The sequence below is a fragment of the Trichosurus vulpecula genome, chromosome 3, assembly GCF_011100635.1.
Source record: "Trichosurus vulpecula isolate mTriVul1 chromosome 3, mTriVul1.pri, whole genome shotgun sequence".
Classification (NCBI taxonomy): Eukaryota; Metazoa; Chordata; class Mammalia; order Diprotodontia; family Phalangeridae; genus Trichosurus; species Trichosurus vulpecula.
This window is the reverse complement of record NC_050575.1, coordinates 213,452,419-213,468,191: the sequence shown is the minus strand read 5'-3', so window position 1 is coordinate 213,468,191 and position 15,773 is coordinate 213,452,419. Positions and strand designations below refer to the sequence as shown.

Sequence of the window (15,773 nt, the reverse complement as noted above, 5' to 3'; positions counted from 1 at the left end):
CTTTAAAGTGCTATATAGAAGGTGAGGGAAGGATACTAGGGATACTATGGTGATGTAAGAAACAGAAAATATTTTTAAAAACCCAATAATAGCTCCTTGGGGACAGGGCTTATGTCCACTCTTTGTATTCCCAAGACTTAGCACAGCTCTAGCACATAGTAAACAGTAAGCACCTGTTGACTGGCTGACTGGCTGACTGACAGGATAGACAGTGTTCCACACGCATAGTCCCCCCACCCCTGGCTAAGGAGAAAGGGAGGAGCATTTTCAAGGAGACATTTTTAAGCTCTTTTACTGTCAATGGTAGAGATAGTTGCAATTGCGGGGTTGAGTTCAACCCCCTTTTAGGAGTAAAGTATTACTAGCCAGGCTAGCAGTAGATACTGTGGCAAATTTAATTCCTCATGGAGGCATGGTAGAAAGAGTACAAGACTTGCAGCAAGACACTGGTTTCAAGTCCCAGCTCTGCAACTTATGACCTTGGTTAAGTCATTTCCCCTTCATAGAATCAAGTCCCTTACACGTAAACTGTGGTCTACAGTGTGAGGCTTAGACTACTTGGTCCCTGAGTCCCCTTCTGGCTCTAACATCCTTCAGTGAGTTAGTGAGTGACATGGCCAGGATACAAGGATCATGAATACAAGGACTGGATGAGTGCTTAGCTTCACTCACCACTGAAGGACAAAAAGCCAAATATTGCATCATGTTCAATCCAAAAGACAGGTAAAAAAAAATCCTCTGGATCAATTTCATCAATAGCACCAGGATGTGGAGAGGAGCCCTTGGGTAGGTGAACACACTCTAGTTCTAGAGTAAAATGCCTCTAAACTCACTCTATCTCTACCACAAGCAAGAAGCTAAACTTGGGGCAGTTTATGTTAGCTGAATATCGTGGGATGACAAATACTGCTGACTTTCCAACAAGTCTGTTCTCAGAAACTATGTCAAAAAGGAGAGTGAAAAATGCATCCCATTAGCCTCCCGACGAGTTTTGGTAAAGCATTCTGTAACAGACAAGTAGCTAAAGGATTTGAACAAGTAGTTACGGAAAGAAATACTGTAAGAATGTTCCAAACCACTAATAATGAGAAAAACACAAATTAGAACAACTCTGAGGTTTCACTTCTCATAAAGTAAATTGGTAAGAATAATAAAAGATGGAAATAGTCAATGCTGGAGGGGCTGCAGGAAGACAGGCACACTAACATCCTGTGGTTGAAAGTGCAAACTGGTTTAACCATTCTGGAAACCTTTTGAATTATTTAAGAAAAGTGACTTTAAAAAAAAAGGAAGAGGTAGAAAGAGAAATTCCATTTAAAGTTACCGTAGACACTTGGGAGTCTACCTGCCAAGACAAATCCAGGACCTATCTGAACACAATTACAAAACATTTTTCACACAAATAAATTCAGATCTAAATAAATGGAAAAACATCAGTTGCTCATGGTTAGGCCAAGCTAATGTAATAAAAATGACAATTTTACCTAAATTAATTTACTTATTCAGTGCTGTATCAATCAAACTACCAAAAAAATATTTCACAGAACTGGATAAAATAGTAACAAAATTCATCTGGAAGAACAAAAAGTCCAGAATATCAAGAGAATTAATGAAAAGAAATGCTAGGGAAGGCGGCCTAGCCATACCAGATATTCAACTGTATTATGAAGCAGCAGTCATGAAAACTACTTGGCACTGGCTAAGAAACAGAGTGGTGGATCAGTGGAATAGGTTAGGCACACAAGATGCAGTAGTCAATGACTATAGCAATCTACTCTTTGATAAACCCAAAGAATCCAGCTTCTGGACTAAGAATTCACTATCCCGCAAAAACTGCTGGGAAAATTGAAAAATGGTATGGTAGAAAGTGGACATAGACTGATACCTTACACAGTATACCAAAATAAAGTTAAAATAGGTTCATGATTTAGGAATAAAGGCTGATACTATAAGCAGTTTGGGAGAGCAAGCAATAGTTTACCTGTCAGATTTATGGAAAAAGGGAGAATTCATGACCCAATAAGAGATAGAGAGCATTACAAAATGCAAAATGGATAATTTTGATTATGTTAAATTGAAAAGGTTTTGTACGAACAAAGCCAATGCAACAGAGATTAGGAGGGAAGCAGAAAATTGGGAAAGAATCTTTACAACCAGTGTCTCTGATAAAAGCCTCATATCTAAAATATACAGGGAACTGAACCAAATTTATAGAAATACAAGCCATTCCCCAATTGAGAAATGGTCAAAGAATATGAACAGGCAGTTTTCAGAGGAAGAAATTAAAGGTATCTATAGTCATATGAAAAAATGCTCTAAATCACTATTAATTAGAGAAATACAAATCAAAACAACTCTTAGGTACCACATTTCTCCTGTCAGATTGGCTAACATAACAAAACAGGAAAATGATAAAGGCTGGAGAGGATGTGGGAAAATTGGAACATTGTTACATTGTTGGTGGAGTTGTGAACTGATCCAGCCATTCTGGAGAGCAATTTGGAACCATGCCCAAAGGGCTATAAAAATGTGCATACCCTTTGACCCAGCAATACCACTTCTACGGCTGTATCCCAAAAAGATCACACAAGTGAGAAATGGACCAGTATATACAAAAATGTTTATAGCAGCTCTTTTTGTGGTGGCAAAGAATTGGAAATCAAGGGGATGCCCATCAATTGGGGAATGGCTAAACAAATTGTAGTATATGAATATAATGAGATACTATTGTGCTATAAGAAATGTGGAGCAGACAGACTTCATTACAACCTGGAAAGACTTATATAAACTGATGCTGAGTGAGGGGAACAGAACCAGAAGATCATTATACACGATGACAGACACATGGCATCTGTGATGACTAACTTTGATAAACTTGGCTCTTCTCATCAATGCAATGTTCAAAGACAGCTCCAAAAGACTCATGATGGAAAAAGCTATGCACATCTAGAGAAAGAATTATGGAGTCTGAATGCAGATTGAGGCAAACTATTTGCGCTCTTCTTTTTTTCCTTCTTTTTTGGTTTCATTTCTCCTTTCTCATGATTCATTCCATTGGTTATAATCTTTCTTTACAACTGGACTATTATGTAAATAAGTTCAATGGGAAGGTATATGTAGAACTTACATTAGATTACATGCCATCTTGGGAGGAAGTGGGGAGGAGAGGGAAAGAGAGAAAATTTGGAATCCAAAAACTTGTGGAACTGAGTGTTGTAAACTAAAAATAAAAAATAAATTTATTTTAGAAAAAGAAAAGAAAAAAAGAAATGAAAGACCATTAGAAGTGAAGTTGATTATATATCTGATTACTCAATTTTAACTTGTTTTTATCAATAATATTATTAGTTTATGTTTTCCTAAATGAAGATTCAAATAAAAAAAGGGGAAAGGACCTATTCGTACAAAAATATTTATGGTAGTTCTTTTTGTGGTGGCTAACAATTGGAAATCAAAGGGATGCCCATCAATGGGGGAGTGGCTGAACAAGTTGTGGTATATACTTGAAATGGAATATTATTGTGCTCTAACAATGACAAGCGGGTTGTTTCAGGAATACCTAGAAAGACATACATGAACTAAAACAAAATGAAGTGAACAGAACCAGGAGAAAATTGTACACAGTGACAACAATATTGTTCAGTGAAGAACTGTGAATGACTTGGCTATTCCCAGCAATATGATGATCCAAGACAATCCCAAAGGATTCATGATGAAAAATGCTATCCGCCTCCAGAGAAAGAACTGATGTCGTCTGAATACTGACTGAAGCAAACTTTTTCACTTTCTTCCTTCCTTCTTTCCTTTCTTTTCCTGTTTCTTTGTCTTTCTGTCTGCCTTTCTGTCTTCTTACACAAAATGGCTAATATGGAAATGTTTTACCTGATTACACATGTATAGCCTATATCAAATTGCTTACTGTCTCAGAGAGCAGGGAGGGGAGGGAGGGATAGAATTTAGAACTCAAAACTTTTAAAAAACCCAAATGATGCTAAAAATTGTTTTTACATGTAATGGGGGAGGAGATAAAATATTATAAAAAAATAAGTGACTAAACTATATATGCCCTCTGAGATCCCACTCCTAGCTGTATATTTCAGTGAGGTCAAAGTCAGAAAAAGAAAGGTCTCATATAGACCAAAACATTCATAGCAGCATCTTTTACAGAAGCAAAGAATTGGAAACAAAATAGATGCTCATCAACTGGGGAATGACTGAACAAACTGTGGTATATGTGTGTGATGAAACATAACTGCAGAAGAAAAATGACAAAAGTGAGAAATATGGGAAGACTTATATGAACTGATGCAGGGTGAAGTCTGCAGAACCAGTAAACTATAAACATAATGACTTACAAAAATTTAAATGAAAAGAACAATAAGACAGCTAAATGCCATATAATTGTGATGCCCAATCTTGGTCCTACAGATGAAAAAAAATGCATTTCCTTCCTTTCAACAGAGATGTCTTTTAATTTACATATCTTTGTATGTAGAATGAGGCACACTCTGCTTGCCAGACACTGTCACTGTGTTGGCTAGTTTTTCTTAACTTTTTTCCTTTGTTACAAGGAAAAAGTCACTGGGAGGAAGAGGTAGGAGAAAGACCCAAGAATGGGAAAAGAGGTATTTTCAGAATGGATTGTATTATAAAAACAAAAGGCATCAATAATATATATGTATGTGTGTCTATGTGTGTATATATATAATATTTTAATATATATGTGTATGTATATCTCTCTGTCTACATGTAATTTTAAATTTGGTTAAGCCCAAGTGAGCAATTTTCCCTTTTTACCACCAGGAGACCCTCATACCTCAATAAGATGAAATGCTTGGAGAAATGTGTTATAACTATTTTACAAATATGGTAAACTAAGGAATGGACAGTTTAAAGTGGTTAGAAATGAAAGGGCAGGAGTTTTTAGGCACCATGGGAGGGATACATCAGCAAAGGGTAGAATGCTGTGATATAGGGACCACAAAACCTGTCCTGAGGCCAGGGGTTTCTCACCTGATAGACGCTGTGTGATGTCACACATTGCTCGGCCACTCAGGAAACAAAGCCGACCCGCGAATGCTTGTAGCAGAGAAAAGTTGTCTGAAAGGGATAGATTGAAATAGTTACAACATAGAAATTTCTTGTGTTTCTGGAGCACTTTGTCTCCAGGGTATAAAGTACCCACTAATAGAAAAGGACACTCTGTGAAAAACCAAAGGGATTCTTTCAGGTCAGTAAGGCACCCCTAATATAATGAAGTGGCAATTTACCACGTAGGATCCTAGTGACCAGAGGAAGTTGGTGGCACAGTAGAGAAAGCACCGTGCCTGGAGTTGGGAAAACCCTAGTTCAAATCCAGCCTTGGACATTTATATGCTGTGTGACCCTGGGAAAGCCAATTAACCCGTGTTTGCCTCAGTTTTCTCAACTGCAGAAAGTGGAGATAATGACAGTTTACTTTCCAGGATTGTTGTAAGCATCAAATGAGATGTGATTTTGCTTTGAAGTGCTTGGCACATAGTCAGCACTATACAAATGCTTGTTCCCTTTCCTTCTCTTCCCTTTCCTCAGGGGATGGTACAAAGAAGAGGATAGAGTCAGGGAGGCCTGAGTTCCAGGCCCACCTCTGACACACGTCCCTCTCTGTGGTCCTGGGCAAATCTCTCAAGCTCTCAGTGCCTCAAGGCAAGCACCTCTAAGACAACAAGTAGCAGAGAAGATCTACAGATCTCCCTGGGCAGGAAGGAGTTTCTCCCCATGATATCCCTACTCAGGTGATAGCACAGGCTGGTCAAAAATAGAACCTGCCTCCAATGGTAGTTATATAAACAAACTGTACCATGGATGTGATGTGCCCTACACAAATGAGAGTTGTCTACATCCTCCAGCCAGGTTTCTTGGAGTAGAAGCTGTTGGACTTACACGCTAATTCAAAAATATCCCTGCACTTCTTCAGAAGAACAGAGGAACAGAAATATGTATAAGTTGTCTAGGTGGCACAGTGGATAGAATGCTGAGTCTGGAGTTAGAAAGACTCATCTCCCTGAGTTGAAATCTGGCCTCAGATGCTTACTAGCTGTGTGACCCTGGGCAGGTCACTTAACCCTGTTTGCCTCAGTTTTCTCATCTGTAAAATGAGCTGGAGAAGGAAATGGCAAAGCACTCCAGTATCTCTGCCGAGAAAACCCCAAATGGAGTCACAAAGAGTTGGACGTGACTGAACAATAACAAATACGTCAGCAGTAACACTGTGTATTTACTGGTTGGGAGGGGACTTTTTAATTTTTCAAAGCATTTTCCCAGATGATCTCTCCTTTGGCCGCCACAACCTATGAGGGTCACCTGGGAGATAGCCAGGGTAGGTATTATTCAATCCATTTTATAGGCCGAGCCTATACAATTCACCTTTATATGTAATTCTGAACCTGGAATGTGGAAGGGACTGTACACGTCATCTAGTACAACCCTCTTCAAGGCAGCTTGGAAACATCATGGATAGAACTCGGGACCCAGACTCCAGAAGACCTGAGTTCAAATTCTGTCTCAAACACTTTCTAGCTGTGTGACTCTGGGCAAATCACTTAAGCTCTCTGAGTCTCGGTTTCCTCATATATAAAATGAGGGGATTGGACTTGATAGATCTCTTCCAGCTCTAAATCTATGATCCTGTGAATAATTTCCAAAACTCTATGATCATTGTAAAGATGAAAAAAAATTGAGGCCAATAAACTGACAGGAAGAAAGGAAAGAAATAAGCATTTATTAAGCACCTATTATGTGCCAGGCACTGTGCTAAGTGTTTTACACATGTTATCTCATTCTAGCCTTACAACCACCCTGGGAAGTAAGTGCTATTACTATTCACATTTTTCAGTTAAGGAAACTGAGGAAGGTAGAGGTTAAGTGACTTGCCCAGGGTCACATAGACAGTTAAGTATCTGAGGCTGCATTTGAATTCAGGTCTTCCTAATTCCAAGCCCAATGAGCTACCAGAGGCACTTAGCCTCCAAGACATCACTCAGTGAGTTAGCTGCAGACTGAGAATGTTCTAATTCAGTTCTCCTGACCTCTAATTCTTTCCCCATGATATTATGTTGTTTCCCTTTAGCTGCCTCAGATTAAATTTTGTCTTTTGTATAATAAGCTCCCTGAAGTCAGAGACCATGACCAGCTGCAGAAAAAACTGCTAAGTCTTGGAAATCTCTCTCTCTCCTTTCTCTCTCTCTGTCTCTCTCTCTCTGTCTCTTTCTCTCTCTGTCTCTTTCTCTCTCTGTCTCTCTCTCTCTCTGTCTCTCTGTCTCCCTCTCTCTGTCTCTTTGTCTGTCTCTTTCTCTCTGTCTCTCTCAGTCTCTCTCTCTCTCTGTCTGTCTCTCTCTGTCTCTCTGTCTCTCTGTCTGTCTCTCTCTGTCTCTCTGTCTCTCTCTCTGTCTGTCTCTGTCTGTCTCTGTCTCTCTCTCTCTCTCTCCCCCCCCTCCACCCTTCCCTTCTCCCTCTCATCTTGGCCCAGATGCCCAGGGCTCTTTCAGTCCTAATATCTCCTATTGTACAGAAAAGAGAACAGGCTGAACTCATTCACACTAAGCTATTATTAGTGTTACCTCTGTAAAGCACTTTGTAAAAAGCACAGCATAAAAGAGCATCAGAGGAGGAGAAATCATTAACCCAAAGGAATGATGAAATTTTAGGGATTGGTGTAGGAAATCTCCTATTATTCCACCTAAGTAAAGTCATCCCCAGCAGGAACCACATCCATTTTTTAAAATTTCAATTCAATTTCATTCCATATTTCCTAAACACCTGCTATATACCAGCCACCGTTTTAGGTGCTGGGGATACAAAGATGGAAAAAACTGAATGTTCCTTACAGTCAAGGAGAAATCCAGACAGATGGCTATAAGAACAATGGGGAATAAAAGGTCACTTTTAGGTTGATGGGGAAAACGAAGGAGGGGGGTGTGTCACATCATTGTGCCAAGTTATGCCTTGAACCCACCAGCATTGGTTAAATGAATATCAACTGATGTATTGAATTTAGCGGCAACTTCATCATCCCTACGCTACAATTAGCTCCCCCTTGGGCCTCAGCTAAACCAGAATAGTAAATCCTGATTCTAAGTTCCTCATGTTAAGGCAGCTACTTAGAAACAGATCTTACATAAAAATACGCCTAGTCCCACAGAGGAGTGAGGAAAGTTCATAGTCGGTGGCTTGTTAGCTCGAAGTGGTGCAATACAAAAGCGTGCTAGATTTGGAATGAGAAGGCCTGGGTTGAAATCCTGGCTCTGCTATTTTTTGTTGATGTGACAGTGAGACAGGTCACTTTACCTGGCTCAGAACCAGTTTCTCCTCCTGTACAATGAGGGGGCTGGGCTTGATGACTCCTAAATCCTAAGATCTCCGGTAAGCACACATTTCTGGAATGTTCCTTTCCCACCTTCTGAATGTGTATGATACGAATATTGGATAGACACACCCTAACCCTGGGATTTAGCCAAAACACTTTGACAGCTTCCGTGAATAGAAGCAAGGAAGACGCCCTGTGCTTTCAGTAAAGGTGAAGCTAGAGAGCATGTCTGCACCTGCAGGTGGGTTGCAAAGAGATGTTACAACAACGAGCCCAAACCAAAGAAGCTTTCTTCATATGTGAATCATCTGGCCTTCTTCAAGGCTGAATTCCTTTTATATCAAGGACATAAAGACTTAGGACCTCATCCAGGGAATAAGCAAAAAGCGTTGAACTGGGAGTTGAGACCTGAGCGGTAGTCAAAAGACTAATACTAATGAACTGTGTTAACCTGGAAAAAAGCCACTTTTTCTCTGTGTGCCTCAGTTTCCTCATCCGTAAAACAAGTATAATCAGTGGTATGCTGGTAAATGTTTAACAGCTGGCTGGGGGTAGGGAGAGGATTGCAACACAAAACACATTTTTAAGTTTAATCTGCTCTATTAACATTTTCTTTAAGTCTAGACAATCAAAAACAATAAACCAAACCCTGATTTACGCATTTGCCAATTTATGATGTGTAAATGTTCACACTGAAAATTTAACAATTGGCTCTCCAGCAGATTCAACTTCACTCCAGTACACTCAAGGATATGATTATTTATATTTATATTTCAATACTTCATCCAATCTGTGATCTCTTCAATGTTGGTTCCTCCCCTCAGTAGCACAAATCACATCTCACCCAAACCTCCTTATCCAGCATGGCCTGTCCATATTTTCCCTCAAATCTTCCACAAGAGGTCTAGCCACTGGGTCCTTTTAAATCTCAAGTCACATGGTTAACAATGTCATATGTGAGCTGCTGTTCTTCATGCTTGGCTGCACGACTGGTCTGTATCCTTTTCCAAAGATAAAAACCTTTAAAAACCATTTTTCACATATAATTCATTACTGCTTATGGGCTGCAGTCCATGTACACCAACCATGTGTTTCTCCGTTGCCTTTTGGATTACCCATCATTGAAATTCTCAGAGACTATGGTATTCCATTATTTGCAGCCATACAATGTCACCAGAAGAATATTTATTTAAGTTTACGAGATGGGATTCTATTTTCAGGGAGGAGCTTGGAGTCACTGAAAGCAATGCCCCATTTAAAAAAAATACTACAACATGTCCTTTTGCTCCCATTAAATTCTAGGCCCAGTTCACTATCCATCTGCAGCTTAATAAGCTATCCATCCAGTTAGGCATTCTTCATCTACTTGGTTTTCCTGTATGGATAATTAGGTCAAATATTTTTGAGTCACTGTGGGTCTTGTGGATAAGGCACTGCCATGTTTCACTGCCTGATGCAATTAGCACAAAATCATCCAAAAACAAAAGTGGTATCAAACTCTCCTTGAAGGGTGAATATTGACTTAGAAAACCACAAATTAACATTATCTGTGTTGCATTGTATTTTTATTTATTTTGGTAAACATTTCCTAATTATACTTTAGGGCAGGAATTTGATACTTCTTAACCAAAAGACTTCCCACCACGTATGGAGTCTGCCTCTTCCACTTGGATCCTACACTTGACATCCTCCATGGCAGCAGTAAACATCTTTGGTGATCATATGTCTCCTTGTTTTATGCTTTCTTTTATAATAATGATCAGAGTCACTAAATGGCTATCTCTAGTATTCAATATTTCAAAGAATTTTATATGATTTTGTCATATACATGTGAGATACCTTTGGAAGAGAGACTTTAAGGTAGCATTTCACTCTATTGAGTCAAATTCTTTTTTATAATAAACAAACAAGAAGCATAGTGGGATCTTGTATTATCAATATTCTTTAGTCGATTTGTGATTATAAGGACACTGTCTCCTGTAGAATATCACTGGAAAAATGTTGGCTGTCCTTTCTCATAATTTTATTAAGTATTTTCTCAATTCATAAGTAGCTTATTCTCATTAAAAATTTCAGAGATAAAAAAGCAAGCATATAGTTTGGCAGGTACTTCTATCTTTTTTGTAGTAATAACACCTATGACTTTTTTTTGGCTTGTCGTCTTCCCTTTTTTCCAATATCTTAAGAATTACTCTCTGAGTAACATCAAAAACAGCACCTGGCATATAGTAGGTGCTTAATAATAAATCGATCAATAATTGATTGATTGAAACCTCCAGCACAGCCCTTCTTTGCATATATTTGGGTCTAGTCCAGCTATCACCTGCTTCTTTGTTTCCTTTAGTGCCATTTCTTTTTCTCACACAGCATACCACACTATGATGTTAGAATTTAAACATAGTTTATCCACTGCCATTGATGGAGAAAACACTTGCTTGGAGAAATCATAATGGATCTTTCCCATATTTCATCTCTTTATTGTCTTCTTTCCAGGTTCATCACTAAATGTTCTTGGGGTGATTTGGCTTAATTGGGTCCCATGCCAAGCTTTCTATAAATTCATTTTTCTCTCCATTGCTTCTCACTATTTAATAAGATGATACTTCTCATGCTCTTAATCTACCTCAGTAAGATTTTCTTGCCTTTGATCACCATGTATCCCCACTTAGCTTGAAGATCAGGTGTTTGCTGACTGAAATCATTTTTAGGGTCTTTTGTCTTCATAACTATGGCAATTGCTTTATGTCAAGTAAGCATAAGAAATCATGACAGTCCATGTCAATATCTGTTCCTTTATCCATTTCCCATTTGGGGGGCATCAATAGCTTTTAAAAATAGGTCAGAATAGAGTCGCCTTAATTGTATGCTTTATCTAAATTATTTTCAATCTTTTCTCTAAATTGGTGTTTTTATTTTTACTCTAAGAGTAAAAGGTCTTTATGCAGTTGATTCAAAAATGACTCTCGCATTGATAAGCAGGAGTTTCCTATTAATTCAATTCAACGAATGTTTTAAATAAACACTCAATAATGTTAATATTTAATAGCCCCTACTACGTCCAAGGCACTGTGCTAGACAATGAACATATAAAGGTATAAAGATTTTCATAAAAATGAAACAGTCCTTGACCACAAGGAATTAATTAGGGAGGTGAAACATAGACACAAATAAATCAATGCAAAATATATGCAAAATAATGCCAAGAGAGATGGGAAAAGAGGCTAATAACTTGGGAATTAGTAAATGCTTCATCTAAGAAGTGGCACCTGAGCTGTGCACTGAAGGAAGCTAGGAATTCCAGGATGCAAGGTGAGGAGGAAGAGCATTCCAGATATGGGAAGACTGCTTGTGTAAAGTCACAGAGGCAGGAGATGGAACATTATGTTAAGATAAAGTCATTTCCATTATTTGTGGTGCCATCAAGTGCTCACTCACATCCAGTGTTTTCCAGTGATGATGCATTGACGTCGGACTTTTATGGACAATACTTGTGCTGTCTCAAAAGGTTGTTTTAACGAAAGGATTGTATAAATGGAATTTCATCTCTTTTGATGATTTGCAGTGTTTTTTTTTCCCAAATCATTACTGTATTGAAGTTATTGGTGAATTTCCTTTTGTAACTAAACTGAAAGAAGCCTGGCTTCCCCAGACTCCAAAAGAAGAACCCATGCCCTCTCTTTCCAGGGCAGACACTTGCCCCATAAGTCATTCTTGATTGAAGGCCTCTATGCTAAGACTACATCCCACTCACCCCTGCCAGAGTTCCTTTTCTAGCCTCAGTGCTAGGGTGCCCTGCAGGTAAATATCAAATGCCCTTGTACTAGAGACAGTCAGGAGGTAAGATCTTAGTATGAAGTAACTAGGCAAGCGCCCATTCCTCAGTGAAAGAGAAGGAGTCAGCAATCCCTACCCCTTTTAGCCAAACCACAGAGAGGCAGCTATGGGGGAAATTATGCCTGTTTTACCTACCTCATCCCCGAATTCTAGAATTAGAGGGTACTTTGAGAAATACCTAGTTAGCCTGACTGAGGTGACCAGACCTCTGAGTCAGTCAACAACCATTTATTAAATACCTCTTATGTGCCAGGAACAGAGATAAGTAGTGGGGATACAAAGCAGGGCAAAAACAGTCTCTGCCTTTAAGGAACTCCCATTCTAATAGGTAAGATGATGTTTAAGTAATTAGGTACATACAAGATATTTATACAGTCAATGAAAGTAGCCTGAAAGGGGAAGGTATTATCTGTTGAAATTGAATTCAGGTCTTTGTGACTTGAAGACCACACTGCCTCTGTACAAGATAGATACAAAATAAATCCACAGTGATTGGGCATTGAGAACCACTTACAACTTGGGGAGTCAGGAAAGGCCTCTTAAAGGAGGCGGCATTTGAGCTAAGCCTTGAAGGGGGCTAGGAGTTCAAGAGGCACTGGTGAAGAAGGAGGCCTGTGAAAGCCTAGACTGAGCTCACCTGGACTAATTAGACTAGGAGAGAACATCGCAGCTCCTAACTTTCTCCTCCTTTTGTTGGGCCTCCACGAATGGTCCAATACTTGTTCACTGAGCCCCCTGGAGATCTTCCTCATTCCTGTTTAGCTTTGTGACTTGCTAGGATGGCCGCCCTCAAGCCAACTTAAGAATCCCAGAATTTTGTATCAGACGGGCCCTTAGACATCACATCTAGTCTGCTTTCTTTTCCGGAGAAGGCCTCAACTTGCCTATCCTGCCTTCCTGCCATGTTTTCTCCCCAGGCATCACATACTCTGCTTTTTGCTAGTGACAGCTGGGCTGTCAGCGCTTCATTGCATACGCTTCTCCAGCCTCCCAAGGTGGAAAGCTCAGTAGGCTTGTAATCAGACCTAGCTCTGAGGCCTGGCTCTGAGGCTCACTAGCTATGTCCCTTGGAGCACATCACTCCATTTCTCTCAATTCTAAAACAAAGATGATACTTGCTCCACAACCTTCATAGGCTTGAAGTGAGGAAAGCACCTTGCAAAGTGGTTAAAATACCATATTACAGTGACATTACTATTACTCGGCATTCAGAGGTAGCTCTGATAGACTTGGTATTGGGAAGACTTGAATTTGAAACCTGTCTGAGATACTAGGAATACTACTAAGGTACTCCGTGGCACAATAGATAGGACAGGCCCGTGATCAGGAAGACTCATCTTTCTGAGTTCAAATCTGGCCTCAGACACTTATTAGCTGTGTGACCCTGGTCAAGTCACTTAACTGTTTTCCTCAGTTTTCTCATCTGTAAGATGAACGAGCGGGAGAAGGAAAAGGCAAACCACTCCAGTACCTTTGCCAGGAAAACCCTGAAATGGGGTCACAAAGAATGTGACACGACTGAAAAGTGACCAGACAACAAAAGCTGAGATACTTATTACCTGTGCAACCCTGAGCATTTTACTTAGCTTCTCTGTGCCTCAGTTTCCTCATTTGTAAAATGGGAGTGATATAGTACCAACCTAAAAGGGTTATCGTTGTAAGGATCAAGTGAGACAAAGCATTTAAAGCATTTTGCAAACTTAAAGTGATATATAAAAGCTACTGCTGCTGCTACTTTTAAAAGCCAGTTTTCTCAGGTGCCAGCTACCCCTTCTTATGGAGGTCCAGCCTCTTCCTCAAGGTTGCGTCAACAAACCATGCCTGAGAACATTCCATTCCACCACCTAAGCCACTGAGGGGAATGTTACCACCGACCACTTATCATCCCCCTTGCTTGATTGTTATCAGTTGGTAACCATCCTACTCTATGGACGCTGGGGACTGGACTCATGCCAAGATAGTGAGCAGTAACACCCTCGGAGCAGACTCTACCTTTAGCCAATGTTTGCAAATCCCAAAGGCGGAGCTCGCCATCCTATTTGCCTCTCTTTATTGTGGAATGCTTATTCCATGGGGCAGATTCAAAAGTCAAAAGCGACCAACCGTGAGACAGATTGCATCTCTGTTTTCTCCATCCTCCAGGCCCATCTCTCAATCACTGTAGGAGATTAAATGACAAGCTGCCAGGACGTTTTTCCCCCAAAGTAGAGCCGTCTGTGACCTCCTCAGTCCACTCAAGGTGTCTCTAGTTTTATTTAGGGATTACTTTTCTTAATATTTTCCCCTGCCCTTAGAGCTTAAGCTTTTAAAAACACAGCGCTTCATTTCAGTAGAAGCTAAATCTATAAAGCTGTTAATCCCAGGGTCATTCTTTTCCCCTTAAAAAAATTCTGGTAACATTTTTATTTATTAAGGCATGCAAGGCATGCAGTGGAAAGAATTCTACCGGACTTGGCACCAGAAGACCTACTCCAGCTTGACATGAACATTGCCAAATGAGGTAATGGATGTAAAGCCCTTTGCTGACCTTATAGAGCTGAATTAGGGATCTGAATGGGCAGATATGAAGAGGGAGTGCACTCCAGGCATGGAGAGAGCCTCTACAAAAGCATGGAAGTGGAAAGATGGAAGGCTGTGTGTCAAGAACAGCAAGAAGGCCAGTGTGGTTGGCCCGTCTTATATGACACATGAAGGGGAAGAAGATGTAGAGCTGGAAAGTTAGGTTAGAGTTAACTGTGCAAACCTCAGCAAGCAAACCTCTCGGACACTATTTCCTCATGTGCCAAATAAGGATGATAATACACTCTCTACTTTACAGGCTGCTGTAAGAGTCAAATAAGAATATATGTAAAGTGCCTTGTAAATAAATACAAAGCATTATGTAGAAGTCAGCTGTCACTGGTATTATCATTAATGATGTTCTCCATGCCAAGAGATGGGGCATTGGCAAGGATAATAAAAATGGCAGATAATCCAAAGGTTGTTTACACTTTACTTTGGAAAGCTTTGTGTTTGCAATAGACTTCCCTCCCTAATTCAGTTGGGCTTAAGCCAGTGATTCCCAGCCTTTGTGTCATGGACACCTAAGGGCATATGTAGTTATTTCAAGGGGTTTACAAATCCCTATGAAAATCCATTTTTAAACAAAGCAAATAGATCTTCTTGAGACTGAATAATATGTCACACATATAATTATTATTATTTTCCAAGCAGATGTTGTTATTGTCTAGTTTTTTTCAGTCATGCCTAACTCTTCATGACCCCTTTTGGGGTTTTCTTGGCAAAGATGCTGCAATGGTTTTCCACTTCCTTCTCCAGCTGATTTGACAGATAAAGACTTGAGGCAAACAGAGCTAAGTGACTTGCCCAGGATCACACAGCCAGTAAGTATCTGAGGCCAGTTTTGAATTCAGGAAGATGAGTGTTCCTGACTCTAGGACCAGAGCTCCATCCACTTCACACCCAGATGTAGATCCTATTAAGATATGTTACTGACCTCACAGTAGCTACGTGTCATCAGTCCCTGTGTAAGGCCCTCATCACTCCCCAGCTACGCTACCTGCTATAGCTTCTGATGAGTCTCCCTGCCTCAGGG

The 15,773-nt window shown here is 39.9% G+C and overlaps 1 protein-coding gene across 1 annotated transcript in view; it reads right to left on the bottom strand.

The window, feature by feature from the left end:
• The window catches only part of TOGARAM2 (TOG array regulator of axonemal microtubules 2), a 79,893-nt gene that overhangs the window by 14,978 nt on the left and 49,142 nt on the right, over nucleotides 1-15,773 (bottom strand). Inside the window, exon 18 of the mRNA XM_036749922.1 lies at nucleotides 5,014-5,100. Coding sequence (XP_036605817.1) covers nucleotides 5,014-5,100 — 87 coding nt within the window. The remainder of the gene's footprint in view (nucleotides 1-5,013; nucleotides 5,101-15,773) is intronic.